A 23,130-nucleotide genomic window follows, 5' to 3' on the forward strand; every position below is an offset into this window, starting at 1 on the left:
GGAAGAAAAAGACAGCAAGTCAGGGCAGTGCAGAAGAGAGTGGAAGAAGAGGAAAAGGGGGACTTAGTCTGGGAAAGCCTTGGAGGAGACATGCCTTCAGTTAGGCTTTGAAGGTGGGAAAGGTAATTGTCTGTTGGATTTGAGGAGGAGGACTTTCTAGGCCAGAGGCAGGATGCAGGTTAGAGGTCTGCAGTGAGATAGGTGAGAAGTAAGATGGGTGAGAAAGGTGAAATAGCGAGGTAAAGTGAGACTGTTAGCATTAGAGGAGTGTAGCATGCGGGCTAGGTTGTGGTAGGACAGTAGCAAGGTGAGGTAGGAGGGGTCAAGGTAGTGGACTGCTTTAAAGGAGTTTTTGTTTGATGCGGAGGTGGACAGGCAATTACTGGAGTTTTTTGAGGAGTGGGGTGGCATGTCCTGAACGTTTTGATAGAAAAATGATCCAGGCAGCAAAATGAAGTATGGACTGGAGTAGGGAGAGACAGGAGACTGGGAGGTCAGCAAGGATGAGTGATTACATTAACAAGGTAGCAGTTTGGATGGAGAGGAAAGAGTGGATTTTAGCAATGTTGTGAAGGTGGGACTGACAGGATTTAGTGATGGACTGAATATGTGGGTTGAATGAGAGATCTGAATTCATCTGACAGCTGAATTTTATCTACCTGAGGAAATCTAGTTTACATCAGGTTTTAAGGAGGTTGGTAGCAGGGTCCTGTTTGGAGGATGAATTCAGTTCCAGAAGAGAATGATCATGGGTCAGGATCCCTGAATCCTGTTAATAAAAATTCAGACCAAAGATTTGGAAATGATCCTAGGATCCTAGGATTTTCTGTTATGCTTGTTTTACTCTATCAATCAATGGCATTTTTTGAAAGCTTACTGTGTGCAGACCACTGAGCAAAGCACTTGAGAGAGGACAATTCAACAGTGTTAGTAGACACTTTCTCTGCCCTAAAGCAGCTTACTGTTTGGAGCTTGCAGTCTATTCAGAAATGGGAATACTTCCTTCCTGTTTAGCCAGTTTCTTTTTGCTTAGCTAACTCAACTGATAGAGTTCCAAGGACATCCCAAAACTCTTACCTCGGAAACAAGCAGAGAAGCAGCATGGCTTAGGGGATAGAGCAGGGGCCTGAGTGTCAGAAGGTCATGGGTTCTAATTCTAACTCTGCCACATATCTGCTGTGTGACCTTAGGTAAGTCACTTCACTTCTCAGGGTCTCACTTACCTCATCTGCAAAACAGGGATTAAGAGTGTGAGTCTTATGTGAAACAGGGACTGTGCTTAAGCTAACTTGTATCTACCCCAGTACTTAGAACAGTGCTTAGCACATAGTAAGTGCTTAACAAGAACCATAATTCTCCTTCTTATTATTATTCAGTATTGATGTCTGGAGCTAAGAGACACTGGGTAATGTGTCCAAGTAAAATCAAGAAACCATTTTAAAGTGAATGGAGCTCTCTCTACCTCTTCAACCTATTTCCTGTTTGGTTTGCTAAGTGCTTTGCGTCCAGAGAGACCAGAGTGAGATGATGAAAATGTTTGCTTTCAACAGAGAAGCTGGGTTGCCTAAGCTCAGTGAGATGGGTCAAAGAAGGAGTAATTGTGTATGTTTATAGACATAGAAGTGGCCCAGAGAAATCCTAATGGAGCCCACAAGAAACTTGACATTCAGATTGATTTTGAAAATGGTCTGAAAGGCTGAAATATATCCCATTTCAGTCTTTATTTTCAATTTGGATAATTTTGACACTTGGACTTTGTCTCTTTCATTAGCCAAACAATTTTCCCACCAGGCATCTCATTTGGTCCTCACTTTCAGGTAGATATAGATCAACAGGGATCATTATCCCTTCTGCCATATGAGGAAGACAAAACAAGAGGTGCCAAGTGAGCTGGTCAAAGTATGATACAGCTGGTCAAAGGCAGGAGCCAAACCAGTACTAGGATTCAAGTAGCCTGTCTCGGGGCCTTGCTTTTTGCCACTGACATATAGACAGGATCCCTGGCCCCTGAGGGGCTCACAAACTACAAATAAAGAAGAAAAAAGAGGAAAAGGAGAGGCGAGGGGGGCTGGAGGAAGACACGTAAGGAGGGGTGAACAGAAATACAAATGACAAAGCAGACTACAAACATAAAAAGAGCAGCAGGATTTGAGACTCCATTTGAGACAACGCAGACCAAGAGTTAACAGAAGTCATAGCTTTCAGCTACAGAGGTGACCTTCTCAGTGTTCTAAAAGGTGAGAGGAACTCATGCTTTCATTAGTTAAGGAGGCCTTATGGTGCTGGGGTAGGGGTCAGTGATAGCCCTCGAGTCTGAGGAGCCAAGGCTGATCGCTGAGGAGAACCAAGGTGCAAGAGAAGTCAAAACACAAGGCCAGAAATGTGCCAAAATCAAACAACTTCAAGTCATCCAAATCATAGATATCCATATACATGGAATGTCATAAATCCAGGGCATTTGGGGATAATTTTGCCTTTATAAATAATAAACACAGTACTACAGTTGATGTTATTATAATAATCTTGGATTGTTAGCTCCTGGAGGACCAGGGATCCTGGTTAATTCCCATATCTACATTTTTTCCCTGTGCTTACAACAATGCTCTGCACATAGTGAGCACTTAATAACTACTATTACTACTACAAAAGGGAAACAGCAGTTGAATCACTGGGGAGGCTTTGTGGCTTAGCCTGGATCTATGAACATAGTGGTCTTGCTTGCAATGTTGTTGTAGAACTATCACTGGTAGCCACTGGACCAGATAATGACAAACAGGAAGAAGGCATCTTGGAATGTTTTGGCATTTATAATTGTGACAGTGTTTAAACCAGTTACTGGGTAACAATTTGCTGCTGACACTGTTGGTGGCATTCTTGAGGCTTTATTTATTTGACGTTTATAATATCTATGAAAAAGGGGAATGAAGGCAAAATAGATTTGGAGATGCTGGGTTTGAGATGGGCCCTGTGGGAATTGCTGGAACTGATGGTAATGGCCAGGAGCAAACTCAGGAGATAAGTAGAACAGATGGAAAAGCCAATGACAATTCTTGTGATAACAGGATGTTCTGCTCCCCCAGCCACATCAAACTATTCTCTCACCTAAAGGCCATAATAACCCCAAAGGTAGCCTGAATGAGAAGCATCAATGTGCTGGCTGTAGTGGGTTAAAATCACATCTATGGACTTCTGGTGAGATTAGAAAACAAAGACATTGACATTCAGAATAAACAGTACTAAATTCTCCAAGAGCCCGATCCCAAACTGACACTGGAAGAAAATGTAGAAAACCAAGTTATTCAAAATCATGTTCTTGATATCTTCAGAACTGAAGACTTTGGTGTACCTTATAAAGATTAACACAGTGGGGTTCATTAGAGTTGCAACCTCAAGTGAAATAATTTGAGGTATAATAATAATAATAGTATTAGTTAAGTGTTTACTATGTGCCAAGCACTGTTCCCAGCACTTGGGGTAGATACAAGGTAATCAAGTTGTCCGACTTGGGTTTACAGTCTTAATCCCCATTTTATAGATGAGGTAACTGAGGCAAAGAGAAGTGAAATGACTTGCCCAAGGCCATTACAGCAGACAAGTTGAGTTGCCAGGATTAGAACCCATTACTTTCTGATTCCTAGGCCCCTGCTCTATTCATTACACCATGATGCTTCTCTGTATTTAAGGACGGGGTTAGACTGCTTCTGTCATCAACACAGACCAGTCCACTTAGGTTCGTTTCTAGTAGAACAGTGGAAAATAATTGGTCCTGCCAGTTGTTGTTCTATGGAAGAGCCATTTAATAAACCTTCCAAGAAAATCTCAAGTTGCAGTGTTTTGGTTTGTAAGCCTTTACAACTGCCTCTCTATTTTGTCAGTAACCAAAACCTCACAATGTGGAGATGAAATACTTGCACTGATAGTTGATCTACCCTAGTTATTGGACCAAAGTTCTGACAGAAATTCATGGTCCTGGAGGCTGCACATCAACCAAGCAATCAATCAGTGGAAGCAGCATGACCTACTGGCAAGAGCACAGGCTTAGGAGTTAGAGGACGTGGGTTCTAATTCCGGCTCTGACACTTGTCTTCTGGGTGACCTTGGGCAAGTCATTCACTTCTTTGTGCCTCAGTTACCTCATCTGTAAAATAGGGATTAAGACTGTGAGCCCCACATAGAACAACTTGACTACCTTGTATCTACAGTGTACAGTATCTACAGAACAGTGCTTGGCAAACACTGAATGGATACCATAATTAATATTATTATTATTTATTGAGTGCTTACAGTGTGCAGAGCACTGTAGTAAGAGCTTTGGAGAGTACAGTATAACAGAGATGGTAGTCACATCTCTGCCCACCATCAGCTTACAGTATAGAGGAGACAGACATGAATATAAATAAATAAATTATAAAATGTTCATAAAGTGCTGTGGGGCTGAGAGTGGGGTGAATATGAAGTGCCCAAAGGGTACATACATATCCATATCCATTTTTCACCAAAAAAGAAAATGGGCCAGTCTCATTACCTGGCATTTTGAATGTCCTAAATCCGGGACATTTGGGAATAATTTTGCTTTCTAGGAAATGCAGTTCTCTAATTGAGATTTTCCTACCTTCCCTCAATCCCTTGGCTCCATTTCCAAAAGAAGCCGCATAATGCAACACCTAATCCTATCAATCAGTCAGTCAGTCAATGGTATTTACTGAGTGGTAAATAGATACAGAGCACTGTACTTAATGGATGCAGAGCACAGAGTTGGTAGACAACACTCCTGCCCATGAGGAATTAGGGAGAATGGCAGGGTGTAAGCATATGTACAAAAGTGCTGTGGGGCTGAGGTAACTATCAAACTGCTTAAGGGGAACACAGCCAAGTGCACTGTCAGTGTAGAGGGAAGGGTGGAAAAACAAGAGCTTATTCAGGAAAGGCCGCTTGAAGGATATGTGATTTTAGGAGGGTTTTGAAGGTAGGAAGAGTGATGGCCTGTTGGATATGAAGTGGGAGGAAGTTGTAGGCCTTAGAGAGGACATGGGCAAGGAGTCGGTGGTGGGATAGATGGAGGTACAGAGAACATGTTGGTGTTAGTGGGGCAAACTATGCCTGTGGGGTTTTGTAAGACATTAGTGAGGTAAGACAGGAGGGAGAGAACTTATTGAGCTCTTTCAAGCTGATGGTAAATAATAAACATTCCAAGAAAATCTCAAGTTGCAGTGTTTTGGTTTGTAAACCTTTACAATTGTCTCACTGTTTTGTCAGTAACCAAAGACTCACAATGTGGAGATGAAATACTTGCACTGATAGTTTATCTACCCTAGTTATTGGACCAAAGTCTTGACAGAAATTCATGGTCCTGGAGGCTGCACATCAATCAAGCAATTAATCAGTGGAAACAGCATGACCTATTGGCAAGAGCACAGGCTTGGGAGTCAGAGAACGTGGATTCTAATTCTGGTTCTTGGAAGCTTTATTAATCAAGCTGATGGCTGCTTGACGCAACCTCCATGAAGCCATCTTCCCACCCAAAACCTGTCCTCCCCCTGATTTTTCCATCACTGTAGATGGCACCACCACCCTTCCTGTCTCACAAGCCCATAACCCTGGCATTATCCTTAACTTCTCTCTCTCATTCAACCCACACATTCAATCCATAACTGAATCCTGTTGGTCCCACCTTCACAACATCGCCAAAATCCTCCCTTTCTTCTCCATCCAAACTGCTACCATGTAAATACAATCACTCATCCTATCCTCCCTAGATTACTGCATCAGCCTCCTTGCTGACCTCCCAGTCTCCTGTCTCTACCTACTCCAGTCCATACTTCACTCTGCTGCCCGGATCATTTTTCTACAAAAACATCCAGGACATGTCACCCCACTCCTCAAAAAAACTCCAGTGATTGCCCATCCACCTCCACATCAAACAAAATTTCCTTACCATTGGCTTTAAAATACTCCACCACTTTGCCCCTTCCTAGGTCACCTCTCTACTCTCCTTTTACAACTCAGCGGACATGCTTCACTCTAGTGCTAAGCTTCTCACTGTTCCTCGTTCTAACCTATTTTGCTGCCAACCTCTAGCCCACGCCCTGCTTCTGCCCTGGAACACCCTCTCTCCTCAAATCTGAGAAGGCACGTCTTCTCCGAGAGGCCTTCCCACACTAAGCCCCCTTTCCTCTTCTCCCACTTCTTTCTGCAACACAATGACTTGCTCTTTGTTCTTCCCTCCTCGTGACCCCACAATACTTATGTACATATCTGTAATTTATTTATTTGTATTGATGTCTGTCGCCCCCGTCTAGACTGTAAGTTTGTTGTGGGCAGGGAATGTGTCTGTTCATTGTTGTATTGTACTTCTTCCAAACACTTAGTACAGTGCTCTTCACACAGTAAGCACTCAATGAATATGATTGAATAAATTGAATGAGTGAATAATAATAGTTATGGTATTTGTTAAGCACTTACTAAGTGCCAAGCACTGTTCTGAGCGCTGAACTTTGTCTATGCCCTTACTTTACCCCAAGTACTCTAACCTTTGGGGTTGGCTTTTGAGAGGTATTGTTATCATATTCTAAAATGATCTAGAAGAGAGAGTCGGCAATAAAATGCCCAAGGTGGTAAAATGCACAAAATTCTTCTCGATGATGAAATACAATGGACAGGCAGGCACACTAAGTACTTACAAGGTGTCAAAATTATTACCATGAGAAAATTTTAAACTAAGAAAGTAACGAAGAATAGCAGAAAGGTACATTTTGTTCCCCTTGCCGTCTTCAGGTTTGGGCTCCGTGGCAGAGATCTAAAAGCCAGGCTGTTTCTAACACGGAGCCCCGCACCAAAAGTCTCTGCTTCTGTGGCGGTTTTCCCTGCTGCTCCTTTCTTTTCCCGACTTCAAACCACAGGCACAGTTGAGTTCCGCCTCGGTGAGGGAGGGAGATTCAGGCTTCAGTGTTACCGCCCTAGTCCAAGGTGTCCCAGCAGCACACAGAGGGAGCTCCCACTTGCCGCCGCCACCCAGCCTCTCTTATCTGCTGCGATCATAGAGGGCCTGAACCCCTCTGAACCCCTGAGCCCCTCTGTATCACCTCCGTGGGCTGCAGCAGGGGTTTCTGTGTCTGCCCGCAGCACCCTCCACCCTTTACTGGGCCTGGGGCCTGACTCTCCTGTGTGACCGGCTCCAGAGGCCCAGGACCACTGCTCCTTCCCCACCCAACCCCCTGACACACCCCAACGTTGAGGGTCCCAGCACTAGCACTATTATTTGTTACTTTCTTAGTTTAACATTTTTTCATGGTCATAATTTTGACACCTTTCAGCATTTACTCGTTGTGCATACTTGACCATTGTATTTCAGCATCTAGAAGAGTTTAGCGCATTTTACCAACTTGGGCATTTCATTGCCCACTCTCTCTTCTAGATCATTTTAGAACACGGAGGTCATTTTAGAACACGGAGGCTCCCAGAGCCCAGGAGTTCAGAGTATAGAGAGTGCCTTAGTTTAACTAGCAGTAGTAAAGTATGTGAATTGTGTTTAGTTGACCCTGCCTCCATTTAGTCCTGTAGATAGGGAGATTTGGTTTGATGTTGACACCTGATAAATGGTCACTTCTTAGGGTGTCAAATAGAAGTTCTTATTTCAGTTTGTTGCAATTTTATTGTTACTGAAGTCAAGAGTTAGGGAATGCATTTGTCCAAGTGAATGTGATATCCTCTTATTTGTCACATCCTCAAAATAATCTCTAGATTTCCTCCAACATTTTAATTTCCATTTTCCAATACTTTATTTATGCAACTCCTACTTGAGAAAGCCAGCAATGCTTTACAAACAGCCTGCAATGACTGGTATTTTAATGTGCAATGCCCAGGGGGAAAATATGCCAGAGAGAAAAGTTATAAAATATAATAGAAAGGATTGTAAAAATGGGTTTTAACTAGGGTCACTCACACTTCCGACTCCCCAGCCAGCCTTTACCTCACTGTCCAAGAGGCTGCTTCAGTGGAAGGGTTGGATTCAAGAGAGAAGTCAACACTTTCCTCCCCTTCTTCTGTTTGTTTACCTTGACGGTGTTTAGTCACACAGTGCAACGTCGTGAACCAAGAGCCACCTCCGCCCCATTTCCTGGTCCGGATCTTGTATATAGGAATATATTTATAATTCTATTCTATTGATGATATGTATATACCTATAATTGTATTTATATTGATGCTATTGATGCTTGTTTACTTGCTTTGTTTTGTTGTCTGTCTTCCCCTTTCTAGACTGTGAGTCCATTGTTGAGTAGGGGCTGTCTCTATGGGTTGCCCAGTTGTACTTTCCAAGCGCTTAGTAGTGTGCTCCTCACATAGTAAGAACTCAATACATATGATTTAATGAATGAATGAATTGAATGAGTTCAGGAGCCCAGGGCAGCTCCTGAACCAGCTGCCTCTGGCAGGACATCTCCAACCCCTGCCTTATCACAGTTTGGGATTGACTCTAGCAGCCCATGTTTCCCCAGTGCTTTGGTATTTTGGGGGCACCCCTGCTTCCCTCTCCCCTACCATATCGCTCCAAGATGGCAATTTGGGCCAAGAGTTGGAGATCAACTGACAGTTGAAGGAGGGACTAAGAGGGATGAATGGATACCATTGGAGACCAAGGTATGCCGATTTCCTGCTCCACCACCCACCAGAAGCCCTGGAATATGACTGACAGCCCAAGGAGATTTATATATATATATGTATATATATATGTACATAGTGGTATTTGTTAAGGGCTTACTATGTGCCAGGCACTGCATTAAGTGCTGGGGTGGATACAAGCAAATTGGGTTGGACACAATCCTTGTCCCATGTGGTGCTCACAGTCTCAACCCTCTTTTTACAGATTAGGCAACTGAAAGACTATCAAAAGGAAATAAATCAGCATGTGGTTTATTAATTAGAGTAGGGCCTTTGACTGCATGGATCATGGGAAACTCTGGAGCACATTAGGGAAAATGGGCATACCGGACCACTTAATTGCAGTAATAGGGAATTTGTATGACTAACAGGAGGCTACAATAAAAACAGAATGTGGAGAAACAGATTGGTTTCCCATTAGTAAGGGTGTAAGACAAGGATGTAGCTTATCCCCTTATCTGTTCATCCTTGACACCGAATACCTAATGAAAGAAGCCGGATTGAATGAAGATGAATGGGGAGTAAACATTGGAGGGAGGAATATAAACAACCTTCATTATGCTGATGATACAACTCTACTAGCAGAAAGTGAAGAAGACTTGAAGGGCTTATTATTAAAATGTAAGGAACAGAGCAAAAAGTGGGGCCTATATTTGAATATAAAGAAAACAAAGATCATGGCAACTGGAAGTTTTAACACATTTGTAGTGGACAGAGAGAAGATTGAAATAGTTGAGAATTTTCCTCTCCTGGGATAGATAATCAATAATAAAGGAACTAGTAGCTAAGAAATACACTGAAGATTAGTGTTAGGAAGACTTGCTATGAAGAGTCTGAAAAAAGTTATGGAATGTGCTAATGTAGCTATTGCCACAAAAACACAAATTGTCAACTCTGTGGTGTTTCCAGTGACAATGTATGGCTCTGAAAGCTCGACAGTAAAAAAGCAGGATGGAAAGAACATCACTTCTTTTGAAATGTGGTACTGGAGAAAGCTTATACGAATACAATGGACTGCCCAAAAAACAAACAAGGGATTTTGGAGCAAATTAAACCAAAGTGGTCTTTGGAAGGCCAAATGACTCGACTTAGAGTAGCATATTTTGGACACATAATCAAGGTGACTAATTCTCTGGAGAAGACACTAATGCTAGGAATAGTCCAGGGAAAATGTGGAAGAGGCAGACCAGCAGCTAGATGGATAGAGATCATAACAATGATAACAGAAGAACCATTAGAAATGTTGTGGATTATGGCAGCAGACAGGACCTTCTGGAGAAAGTATATCCATGGAGTCACTATGAATCAGAAATGACTCGATGGCACTTAGTAACTGAGGCACAGAGAAGTTGTTATATAGGTCACACGGTAAACAAGTGGTGGAGTTGGGATTAGAACCCATAACCTTCTGAGTCCCAGACCTGTGCTCTATCCATTACACCAGGGTTCACTCCCATGGGCTCCTCTTCGGGAGGGCCAAGAAGCACCAGGATTGGGATTATGTAAATGAAAGGGTGTGTTAAAACCTTGGCTGTATAAACAGCTAGTGCTCAGTACATGGACCCCTCAGTGCCTGATCAGGTGGTTGTGTGCTGAGCTGCCCTGGGAGGGAGTGGAATTGAATTGCCTGATTTCGGTTCACTATGCTAAACCTCACTGGGTATGGTAGCACATTTCAAAACGATCAAATGCAAAGTGATGCATCCAGGGGAAAAATGTTACCCAGATTATATGTAATTGCAGGCATTGAGGTCTAGTCACTACTCATTTAAGATCATTCCATAATCAACTGGTCCCAAGAAAGAGTTATCAAAGTCAATTCTAATTTTTAAGTCACAAAGACAGTGTACCATGGGAATTTAAGCATGAACACAATATTAGATATCATAAAAAAGAGAGGTTTTATATAGTTCTCCCTCTATAGAACCACAGTAAACTAAGGACAAATCCAGTTATGGAAGGAAACTAGAGAAACAGCATGGACTATTGCATTAGAGCATGGGTATGAGAGTCAGAAGGACCTGTGTTCTAAGCCTGGCTCTGCCAGGTGTCTGCTGGCTGACCTTGGTCAAGTCATTTAGCTTCTCTGTGCCTTAAGTAACTCCTATGTAAAATGAAGATTGAGATTGTGAGTCCCATGTGGGACATAGACTGTGTCCGACCTGATTAGCTTGTATCCATCTCAGCGCTTAGCAAAGTGCCTGGCATATAGTAACCACTTAAATACATTTTTTTTTAAAAAAAAAGGAAGAGAAAATCATTTAGAAAGTCAGTGAGATCAAGAATCAATGTGTGAAACTAGAGAAAACTTTCATAAGAGTTGACATAAACTATCTGCAACCCCTTGATCAGTGGAAAAGGAGTGAAAAAATGCCTGGGGGTGAGCAGAAATAGTAATGGACATTTGAAGAGCTAACCCATGTGTTTTCCTTTGGTTCATTTATTTTTCAATTCTTAGCTGCCAGAAATATGCAGAGTAAATGCCGTGTATCAATATCTAGATATTCTCTTTGATTTTCTTAGTTCACAAACTTTTATGAACTAGAGGCTAAGTGCCCCTCATTTAACTCTATCTCCTCAGTCCCTGAGCCAATTGGAGCACTTTCAGAAGAGAGGATGATGGGGTAACAAAGATCTGGTTGCCTTGGTGTCCAGGCCTGGACAAATTTCATCCTTAAGATGATAACATCCATTCATTCTTTTGGCCACGCTATGATGTAGGCAAAGATCAAAGGTGGACTCAGGATGGCACCTTTTTATTTGTTATGTAGAAGATGGCTTCCATGATCAAGACCTAGTCTTTGTATTCTGGATTAAAGCCATATTAAACATGAGGAGTGGGTAGGGTTCAGAAAACACTCCAAAGGCAACTACAGGCCACAGGTGAGAATATGACTGGTATCAGAATCTTGCTAAACTGATATGCCCTGTGAGAGGCTTTACCTTCAAGGCATAAGATGGTGGCAATGATTCACGAAAACAATTTTGGGGTACACTAGCTAGCAACACCCTTGCCCTAGTAGAGAAGTCTGAGAACTTCAGTTTGGAGAAAGTTCAGCCACAGGATAGCTTCAGGTGCTGGGGAAATTTTGACTGTAGTGTCCTGGCTGTGTTCTGGTTTGCCAGATGTAGAGCAGGGTAGAGAGGCTCTATAACCAACTGTCACTTGCAGCAGCAGCGGCAGCAGCAGCAGCAGCAGCAGCAAATTGGTGTCCTAGGTGACCACTCTTAGCTCTGAAGGCTATGAGAACCACCACTTAATGATAGCAACATTGCTCTGCACAGCTGGATTTGATTTTACTCTCTCTGACCCCCTTCATATCCAACAGTCCACCACTCTCCTCATCTTCCAAACCCTCTTAAAATCTTCTCCAAGAGACCTTGCCAAACCAAATCCTTTATTTCTCCTATCTGCTCTCCCACTCTGTGTCTACTATGAACTTGCTTGTGTTCTACTTAAGCACTTTGATTCTCATCCCAGCCCCACAATGTTTATGCAAACATACTTATAGTCCTACCCCTAATCTATTTTGATCTCTCTCTCTCTCCCTGGATTGTTGGCTCCTGTGGGCAAGAATCATGTCTATGAACTTGGTTATATTGTACTTTCCCAAGTGCTTAGTACAGTGCTGTGCAGATCGTAAGCACTCAATAAATACATCTGCTTGATAATAATGATAATAATAATAATGATGGTATTTGTTAAGCGCTTACTATGTGCAGAGCACTGTTCTAAGCGCTGGGGTAGACACAGGGGAATCAGGTTGTCCCACGTGGGGCTCACAGTCTTCATCCCCATTTTACAGATGAGGTAACAGGCACAGAGAAGTGAAGCGACTTGTCCACAGTCACACAGCTGGCAAGTGGCAGAGCCGGGATTTGAACTCATGACCTCTGACTCCAAAGCCTGGGCTCTTTCCACTGAGCCACGCTGCTTCTCTATGGTGTACTGATGTAATCTTATCTAATGTGAACTTTTCCAACACCTACTACAGTTTTGTTTTTTAACTTAATTCTTATTACCTGAAACTTTCATCAAAATATTTTAATATCTCCTTTTATTTAAAGTAGGAAAGGCTTCAGATACCCATGCCATATTGGAATCCGATGAAGAGTCCTTTGGGAACAGCGGATAAACTTTTGTCCAGAGATTCAGGAACAAGGGCCTGTGAGATGAAATTGACTTTTATGGTGGTGGTGGTTAGCACTCTCTCATCCTTGTCAGTAGGGATCATACTGAGGCAAAGAGTGAAACAAGTGAGTACACAGGTAGGGAGCAGCATATGATGAAATGCACACAAAAGATATTTACACAAAAGTATCATTTAAATCATGATATGACGATAGCTATTTAACTTCTGGTCACTCTGTTCTAATTGCTCCCACCCCACTCCTCAACTCAAGAGCGGTGGGTTCAGGTTCAAATTTTACAGACACCACCGAGAAGAGCACAAGCCACACAGAGACAGTATAGCAATACTACAGAGCTTTGCTAGAGAGCTTATGCATGCATAGATGAATACCCATTGTTGGGTAGGGATTGTCTCTATTTGTTGCCAAATTGTACTTTCCAAGCACTTAGTATAGTGCTCTGCACACAGAAAGTGCTCAATAAATACAACTGAATGAATGAATGAATGAATGAATGAATACAGATGGGCGTAGAATATTACAGAGAGGCATAGAGAAATATTATCCAATCAGCACCCATTTTGCAATAGGATACTCCCGTACCATGGAGGCATACTCGATGGTCATTCGGCACTGATCACAGTCCTTGATCAAGGGAGAAGTCCACTATTTGCAAACGGTTTTTGAAGGCTGACACCCCAATTTTTGGTGGTTCTAATTAGCATGATAACTCTGGCCCTCCGGACGTAGGGATAGTGTTTCTGATTTCATATTACCAGGGCAAACTGACGTCCAGGAAGCAGAGACTGAAGAAAGCTTAATACCAAGTCCATCATCATGCTACAGAAATATGAAAACATTTGTGAATTTAGAATTTAGTGCATGGGAAAGTCTAGGGCAGGGAAAGGAACTGGTGATTGGATTTACTTTAAACTGTTTTGACTAAGTACAGCTAATATTTCATCTGATGCTAGGCTATTAAATGCTGATGGTTGCGGGTCAAATAGGAAACCTTGATGAATTACTGTGGGTAGTGGAGATGATTAAGTAATCTCACAGCTGGAGCAGAGAAACTACTTACCATCAGCTTGGAAGCACTGCCAGCTTGCCCCTTCCCACCTCACCTCACTGAACTCCTACTAAAGCCCAGCCCGTGCACTTTGCTTCTCAAGTGCTATCCTCCTCACCATGCCCCTACCTCATGTATCTTTCCACTAAGCCATTTCCCACATCCTCTCCCTAGCCTGGAACACCCTCCCCTTCCACATACACCAGTTCACTACTCACCTCACCTTCGAGGTCACTTCTCCTCCAAGCGGCCTTCCCAGATAAATCTCTCTTTTCCCCAGCTCCCTCTGTATTCTGAGATATCTATGCATTTGCATCTGTGACTTTTGGTCACTTGATATTCACCCCACCCTCAACCACAGAGATCTTATATACAAATCTTTACATTTTATGTATTGCTTTATTTATTTATATTAATGTTTGTCTCCCCCTCTAGACTGCAAGGTTATTGTGGATAGGGAATGTGTCCACGAACCCTGTGGTATTGTACCAGCCCAAACACTTGGTACATTAGAAAGTGAATCGTTGAAAATGGAAGTCAGGGAGGGCATGGTTTCTTTGATAAGCTGAGAAGCGATGGAGTCAGAAGCATAGATGTAGAAAGTAGATTTTAAGATGAGGCAGAAGATCTCCTCTTGAGATACTGCCGAGAAGGATGGGAGAGTAGGAGAGAGGGATGGAGTAGGGAGGGATGGGGAAAGTGCAGAGATTTTGGCAAGACCATGCCTAATATTTTCAATTTGATCAACAGAGTCTATGGCCTAGTTACTGGGGGACAGGTATGGGAGGCTGGGGAGACAGGGAAATTTAGGGGGGAATTAAATTCAGAAACAGTGGAAACAGGGAATGATCATGGGAATCAGTAAGGATGGAGAAATATTTTTGCATAGTGGATGAGAATGCATAACTAAAACAGGTGAGAATGAATTTGAGATGGATGTGATTAGCCAGTTTTCTAGATTTCTGCCAGAAGCACTCTGCAGCTCATGTCCAAGAACAGAGGAAGTGTACTGTGAAGGTGATTCAGGGCTGTGAGTTGGTTGTACACTATCAGTAGATAAAAAGTGGAGCGAGGGAATTGAGTGCAGTTCAGATGGGTGTGTGGAGGGTGTGGATTTGGGTGTCAAGAGAAGTAGAGTAAGCCAAACCATAAAGGAGACTAGATGTCTTTAGAAGATTTGAAGGTGGTCAAAAGATCAGTTCTCTCAATTATGGTACAGGACAGATTTACAGGGAAGAGTTGTATGGGAAGGAATGCAGATCATGAAATTGTAGTTAAGGAGTAGATATGTTGAGGTTTGTACACCAAAGATGAAAAGATGAAGAGCTGCCAGCCAGAAATGCATGTAGAGCTGTCCTAAAGGCAGGAGGAAATGCTAGCAGTCAGAGGAGAGAAGTTGGGACTAGAGAGGTATACTTGGGAATCCTCCATGTAGAGATGGTAGTTGAAGACATGGGAGTGAACGTGTGCAGATGGAGAGTAGACCTGAGCCTTGGGAGATTTCCACATTTAGGGTGTGGGAGGCAAAGGAAAAGTTAGTGAAAGAAATTGAGAAGGAGCAGCCAAAGAAACAGGAGGAGAATCATGAAAGGCTATTGTCAGGGAAGCCAATGTAGGTTTATCCTGGAGCAAGCGATGGTCCATAATGTCAAAGGCAGCTGAGAAATCTAGAAGGATTAAGAAATAGTAGCGGCCATTTGATTTGGCAAGATGTAGGTCAGTGGTGACTGGAGAAGACTGTTTCCACAGAGTGCTGGGGGTGAAAGTCAGATTGCAGGGAGTTGAAGATAGACTTGGAGGAGAGGAGATAGAGGTAGCTGTTTTAATGAACTTGCTCAGGGAAGTTGGAAAGAAATGGTAAAAGGGAGATGGAGTCATAAGTAGAGAGCACAGTAGAGCAAAGGGAAGGTTATATTAGGTCATGGACATATTTGAAAGGTTTGAATGGTAAGGGGCCTTTGGAAAATGAATGGTTGAAGATGGTGGTCAGGGTGGAAAGGAGGGAATTACCAAGTGTTTTAATCAAGCAGCATGGCTTAGTGGAAAGGGCACGGGTTTGGGAGTCAGAAGACGTGGGTTCTAATCCCAGCTCCACCACTTGTCTGCTATGTGACGTTGGGCAAGCCACTTAATGTCTCTATGCCTCAGTTACCTCATCTGTAAAATGGGGATTAAGACTGTGAGCCCCACATGGGACAACCTGATTGCCTTGTATCTACCCCAGATCCTAGAACACTGCTTGGCACATAGTAAGTGCTTAACAAATACCATAATAATAATTAGTATTATTGTTATTAATCAGGTGCAAGGGGATAGGGTTGGAGCTGCAGGCATAGGGTGTAATTTTGACAGGAGGCAGAGGTAATACTCTTGGAAAAGTGTTGGGAAGGATGGGGGGCAGGAGGAAGATGAGCAGGGGAGGGGAGTCTTGTTCCCTGTGATTGGGTTGCAAGAGATTGGAGTCCTAGAGTTATAGATCTCCGATCCCTTCTAGTCTGCAAACTCATTGTTGGCAGGAATTGTCACTGTTTATTATTGTATTGTACTTTACCAAGCGCTTAGCTCAGTGCTCTGCACACAGTAAGTCCTTGCATCCGTGTATCTCAGTCGATCTCGTACCACAAGCTTGCAGCCCTGGATCATCTCAGCAGTACATTTCCTCCATTCTTGTGCTTAAGCCGCAGAACACTCCTGGAGGAAATCCAGACACCAAGGTGACCTCGTTCAGCTCAGGGGAGATGAGAAGCAGCATGGAGTAGTGGATACAGTATAGGCTGGGAGTCAGAAAGTCATGAGTTCTAATTTTGGCTCCATCACATGCCAGCTTTGTGACCTTGGGCAACGCACTTAACTTCTCTGTGCCTCAGTTACCTCATCTGTAAAATGGGGATCGAGACTGTGAGCCCCACTTGGGAGAGAGATTGTGTCCGACCCAATTTGCTTGTATCCACCCCAGCGCTGAGTAAAGTGCCTGGCACATAGTAGGTGCTATGCAAATACCGTTATTATTATTATTATTATTATTACCATATTTTAGGGAGTTCAACCCTGATGCTTTCAATTTTATTGATAAAATAGATATAAAGGTCATTGGGGCAAGAGTTGAGGGAGGCTGGGAGATAGAGGCTTTAAGGAGGGAATTAAATGTCTGAAACAACTGGTGCAGGCAATGGGCAGCCCAAAAGCACGTATGTACATATCTGTAATTTATTTCTATTAATGTCGGTCTCCACCTCAAGACTCTAAGCTCTTTGTGGACAAGGGACATGTCTACCAACTCTGTTGTACTGTAAGCACCAAGTGCCTAGTACAGTGCTCTACACATAGTAAGCCCTGAATAAATATGATTTATCGACTGATTGAAGAGAGGAGAGGTAATGTTCCTGAGCTAAGGAGAATGGAGAATTAAAATAGGTGAGGATGAGTCTAAGATGAACGAGGTCATTCTGGTGTCTGGAGTTCCCCCAGGAATGCTCTGCAGCTCAAGCACAAGAATGGAGGAAACACTGCGGAGGTGATAGAGGGCTGCAGGGTTGTGGTACGAAATCGACAGAGATACAAATGCAAGGAAATTTAGTTCATTCATTAAGTCGTATTTATTAATAAGGGCTTACTGTGTGCACAGCACACTCAAGTTTCAGGCCTCTTCCCTCCCCTTTCCCTATGCGCCTCCTCCGGGAGCCATCATGCAATCATCCTGACCAGTGAGGAAATACAGGGCCCAGGTCAGGGTTCCCCCTTCCCGTCACTCCGTCGACCTCACTGGCAGTATATGGATGGGGCTGGGATAAAAGCTTCTTATGGATCCCGAGAGCAAGAGGTGTAAACAGAGGTCTTACCATGTGAACCTCAATGCCACTTCCACTCCTGAGCAGGTGCGAACTCTCCCAGAGAGGTGAGAAGCCAGAAGATGGTCCTGGAGGATTTAAGGGACCCAGAACCTGAGGATTCCTGAGATCGTGGAGGAGCTGAGCGCTGAGATCGGAGCAGGATGAAAACAGCTGGCACTCTGACCCAATTCTCGGGCAGGAGTAGAAAGAATCCCGGGGACCACGACCCTGCCAACGGGAACAAAGGGAATTCTTAGGGAGTTAGGACTGGGGTCCATACCAGCAGTTTGAAGGATTTCCTTTGCTCCCAGGCCTGATCCAGCTCCCATGCCTTCGCTTAGAATCATGGATGTGAGTCAGAGCCTTCTGGAAGAGCTGCAGTGTTCTGTCTGTCTGGAATACTTCAGATAGCTTTTGCCAAGCGTGCCTCGTCTGGAGCTGGGAAGGGGCCAAGAACCCCTTCCCCTGTCCTGAGTGCCACAAACGCTCTGAGCCGCGGGATTTCTTCCCCAATAGGCGGTTGGAGAAACTGGTGGCCATCGCCTAGTGGGCTGGGCCCCACAAGTTGCTGAGACAGGGGGAGGAGGAGTGTCTCTGTGAGCAACATCAACAGATGCTGAAACTTTTCTGCCAATATGATGAGACGCCCCTGTGCGTAGCCTGTCTCAGTCAGCCAGAACACAACATGCACAACATTAGCCCGGTGCAGGAAGCTGCTGAGGAATATAAGGTGAGGAGTGGAGGATCCTGGATCGGGGATCCCTGTGGATGCATAGCCCAACAGAACCTAAGCCCTGGTTCATCTCCTCCCTGGGCCCCCGCTGTCTCCCCGAACAAAATATATTTGACCTAAATTTTTATCTTGCAGGTGAAGCTTCAAGACGCTGTGGAGAAATGATGGGAAGGCATGCAAAAAGTTCATAAGTTGATGGCCTTGGAGAAGATTCAAACTGAGCTGTTGAAGGTTAGTGATGTCCGCTGCCCCCAAGGGGTTTGATCTGTCGAGGATGGGAAAGGGGTGTGTGAGCCAATGTCATGAACTATCTTGGAGGTACAGATCATGAGCTTCCTTTAATGATAATAATAATTTTGGTATTTGTTAAGTGCTTACTACATGCCAACCACTGTTCTAAGCGCTGGGCAGATACAAGGTAATTAGGTTGTCCCATGTGGGGCTCACAGTCTTAATCCCCATTTTACAGATGAGGTAACTGAGGCACAGAGAAGTTAAGTGAGTTTCCCAAAGTCACACAGCTGATAAGTGGCAGAGCCAGGATTAGAACACCTGTTCTCTGACTCCCAAGCCCATGCTCTTTCCACTGAGTCACCTGACAACATTCCCCACCCATGGATCCAAAGACTTGCTTGTTGAGTGACCTTAGACAAAATTACTTAATTTCTCTGTGCCTATTTCCTCATCTGTGAAATGGAGACTAGGTACCTCTTCTCCCTCCTCCTTTGACTGTGAGAGACATGTGAGTCAGGGGCTCTCTGACCTGATTAACTGGTACCCACAGCAACGTGTAGTAAAGTGTTTGGCAAATTGTAAGAGTTTAACCAATAACAACATTATTATTATAAAGTATCTCCTTTGCTCTTCAAAAATCAGCATACCAACAGTGGTTTGTCCATTGTAAAAGCTTTCACATCTATTGATGGGGATGGCTGGGTTCAAGTTCCTCATAGACCATCATATGTTTCCATAGGAGAAAGTGCAGCAGAGGAGACAGACCATCTTGTCCAAATTTGAAAAGATGCGGGAATTCCAGGCTGAAGAGGAGGCCCAGCAACTCCATAACCTGGCATTGGAAGAAGAGAAGGTGCTTCGGAAATTGGAGGAAATGAAGAGCCAAGTTTCTCAGCAGGGCACCATCCTGAAGGAGTTGATCGGGCGCCTGGAGGAGAAGTGTGAGAAACTGGCACTGGAGTTGCTGCAGGTGAAACGGGGGGAAAGTAAGCTCGAGGAACCTTGGAGAAGAGGGAGGGGGATGGACAGCTCTGATTATTTTGGGGATTGCAATATTTCCTGCTGTCACAATCACTATTACTATTTATAATAATGTTGGTATTTGTTAAGTGCTTACTATGTACCGAGCACTGTTCTAAGCGCTGGGGTAGATACAGGGTAATCAGGTTGTCCCATGTGAGGCTCCCAGTTAATCCCCTTTTTACAGATGAGGTAACTGAGGCACAGAGAAGTTAAGTGACTTGCCCAGTCACACAGCTGACAAGTGGCAGAGCTGGGATTTGAATTTATGACACTAGGTGCAATGAACTGCTCAGGGAGCTGGAGACAGGCCTAAGAACAACCCTTCAGACATGGCCACTAGCCTGCAGGAAGTCCCAAATTTATCTGCCTTCTGCCTATGTGCTGTCTACCACCTGTTACTGCACTATCTCAAGTACTCTGCACACAGTAACCATTTAATAAATACCAGTGATTGACTGTATTGAGCTCAATAAGGATGGGCTGTGCTAGCCCATCAATGTCACCAGTAAACATTTAAAAGCTTTGCAAGTGCTTATCCCTATTCCATATTTCTTTAAAAATATAGTCTCTGCCCATATGTTGTTCACTGTCTTTGGGTACATAAAGTAGACATCTATAGATGTAGTCACAGAATATACAACTGCTTCTCTTCGAATTAGAAAGTTTGGCTGTTTTGGCTTTCTTTTTTGTTTATTTTTTTGTGTATTAGGTTTTGTTTTTGTCTCCCCTTGATCTGTAGAAGTTTCTCTGAATTTTTGTCAGAAATTGCTGCACATATTTGCAGGGTGAGAACAGGCTGAAGAAAGGAATATGAGCTAGGTGGCTGAAGTTGGAGTCCTGATCCTCAGTAGAACCTCAATAGATTTTCAGAATTTCAGGAATTTCAAAAAAATTCACATTTGTATTTAGGGGTTGGAGGGTAAAACTGAACACGTAACTGGGCAGAGACACAATATTTACTCTTTTTTTCTCATTTCTTCCTCTGCAGGATGTTGAAACCTTATTGAGTAGGTATGTGTCTGTTTTGGATCTCCAGAAGGGTGGGGCAGATGAAGTCTTTCTTGATCAGCAAAGAGATGTAATGCCTTTATTCTCAGGTGTGAAGCTGCAGAGCTGCAGGTGTCCTGGGACGTGTCTGTGGAACTGAGGAGTGTGTGCCACGTGTTTGGAATGAGGGAGATGCTGTGCAAATTCCAAGGTAAGAGGGAACTGGCTGGATGGTGTGGCTTAAGTACTGGCATTCAGAAGCAATTCTACCTTGATGGGAAGGGGCTCCTCAACTTGCACTGCTTTGTGTAAACTATCTCTATATCTTGGGTGAGTGCAGAATAGAGAGACAGAAAGGGAGGAATGCATTAAACCTGTTTGTTTATGTTCTCTTGAATTCCTCTGAAATTGAAGTTTCCTGTGAACCCAAGATGGGCTAATTCCAACTCAGCCTCCCATCCTTAACTCGAGGTCTTTTTCTCTATTTAGCTCCGATGAGGTTGGATGAAGACGCAGCAAATCCCAGCCTGGTTCTGTTCAATGAGTGGCAGAGTCTTAAGTAAATTCCCGATCAGCAAAATCTCCTTAATAATCCTGAACAATTCAGTCTCATTCCCTTTGTGCTGGGCTCCCAGCGGTTCAACTCCAGAAGGCACTACTGGGAAGTAACGGTAGAACACACAGATGAGTGAATCCTTGGAGTCTGCAAAGAAGCAACACACAGGAAAGGATTTGCGGCCCAAACACGGATTTTGGACAATAGCCATGAAGAATGACAATTTCTATGCTGGAAAGATTTGTTTCCCTGTGAGGGGTTCCCCGAAAATGGTGGGAGTCTATGTGAACTATGAGGTGAGAACAGTGTCATTTTATAATCTGACCAACAGAATTCACATATATAGTTATCAGGGCTCCAATTTCTCTGGTTCACTTTGTCCCATATTTCTCAGTGTGTCCAGATAGTGGAAAATGGGGTAGGTCCTCTTACTCTTTTCCCAGGGATTAGGGATTAGGATTTCCTGAGGCAATCCCTAGTTAACATCCATGTGTATGTGTCATATATATAGGTCAGTCCTGCTATAAATACTTTTATAATATTAGAAACTCAATACAATACAAGAAAATACTATTTTCTGGGAACCCCACACGGGGAAATGAATAGAATAGAAATTACCATTCTTCAAGGCAATTGTCCCAAATCTGTGTTCGGGATGCAAATGAATCAATCCTTTCCTGCAGTAGAGAGTAGTTTATAATACTACTACTAGTTTAAATACATTTTGGAGGATTTGGGAGGGGAGATAGTCCTATGCAGCAGCAAAAAATACTTCTTGCCTGAGCATGGACTAAAACTTTGGACCCTCATATTAGAAGGCTGACGCTGAACCAAACTATTCAGGCTGTGGAGTTTTGAGAGAGGATCATGTCCTTGAAACTGTTAGGTCAAGATTTCATATATTCATTAAATTTTAGTTTGAATCCATATTTAGGGCTATGGCCTCATTGCCTTCAAAATGATGACAATAGTGAGGTGAAGATTGTATTGGAAATATAGTCTTCTTTTTGGGTTGATATATTTCTCCTAAGATCCATAACAGTTTGGGTGCTAATCCATAACAAGGCACTGGACTTTTAGGGATAATTTCCAGTGAATAGTCAAATGAGATGTTTGGCCCTTTGGGGATCTTAAGGTGAAGAGACAGCCTAAGATGGAGTGTGGAAAAGGCAGCTGTGGAGAGTTGGTGCCCTGTATTTGGTTTGTACCCATCATCTCAAGGTCAAGTGGTACCTTGTGATTGACCGAATCAGCAAAGTGGAACTTGGCAGTGCAGGTGGGATACCCTTTCCCACAACCAAAGTGCTAGACTGACAGTCCCAATCGGGAAGAGAGAAGGTGTCCCTCACACTGTGCCAATCAAATTAGGTATGGAGGAGCGGGGAGGGTTGGAGATTGGATAAACTGAGGCCAAAAGCTGGAATGGCCTAGGAGCTAGCCACCTCATCACGTGCGAACAAACCATAAATGGGGGGGATCTGGGTGTTTTTGCCACCTGCGAGTAACATATTCACATTCCTCCCAAAAGGGAAGCTTTCATATAATTAAATAGTCATATTCCTCCCAAAAGGGAGGTTCAGTTCATCGCATTCAAAATAAAAATAACTCAATTCACTGCATCCAAAATAATCAAATAATTCAGTTCACCTCGTGGAATAAATTTTGTGTAAAACTCAGCCTTTCCATTCCTGGTCTCTGTCTCTTTTACCGTGCTGATTCCCGAACAAACCTGTCCCCGGGTGATGGATGACAAGCTCACAGTCTCAATCCCCATTTTACAGATGAAGTAACTGAGGCACCGAAAAGTGAAGTGATTTGCCCAAGATCACAGAGCAGGCAAGTAATGGAGCCTGGATTAGAACCGTCATTATCAGTCTCTTTCACGGGCTTCTCCTCTGCCACCCTTTTC

The 23,130-nt window shown here is 43.5% G+C and overlaps 1 protein-coding gene and 1 pseudogene across 1 annotated transcript; one reads left to right on the forward strand and one right to left on the reverse strand.

Annotated features, from left to right (window-relative positions):
* Positions 2,646–3,309, reverse strand: ORNANAV1R-PS3339 (vomeronasal 1 receptor ornAnaV1R-ps3339 pseudogene; annotated as a pseudogene).
* LOC100086511 (E3 ubiquitin-protein ligase TRIM58-like) lies at positions 18,596–21,628 on the forward strand. Its single transcript, XM_039911067.1, has 6 exons — positions 18,596–18,652; positions 19,395–19,625; positions 20,667–20,689; positions 20,776–20,876; positions 21,155–21,195; positions 21,350–21,628. Exons 1-6 carry the CDS (start codon positions 18,596–18,598, stop codon positions 21,626–21,628), a joined length of 732 nt encoding a protein of 243 aa, XP_039767001.1.
* The last annotated feature ends 1,502 nt before the right edge of the window (positions 21,629–23,130 follow it).

Source organism: Ornithorhynchus anatinus, unplaced genomic scaffold (assembly GCF_004115215.2).
Source record: "Ornithorhynchus anatinus isolate Pmale09 unplaced genomic scaffold, mOrnAna1.pri.v4 scaffold_80_arrow_ctg1, whole genome shotgun sequence".
Classification (NCBI taxonomy): Eukaryota; Metazoa; Chordata; class Mammalia; order Monotremata; family Ornithorhynchidae; genus Ornithorhynchus; species Ornithorhynchus anatinus.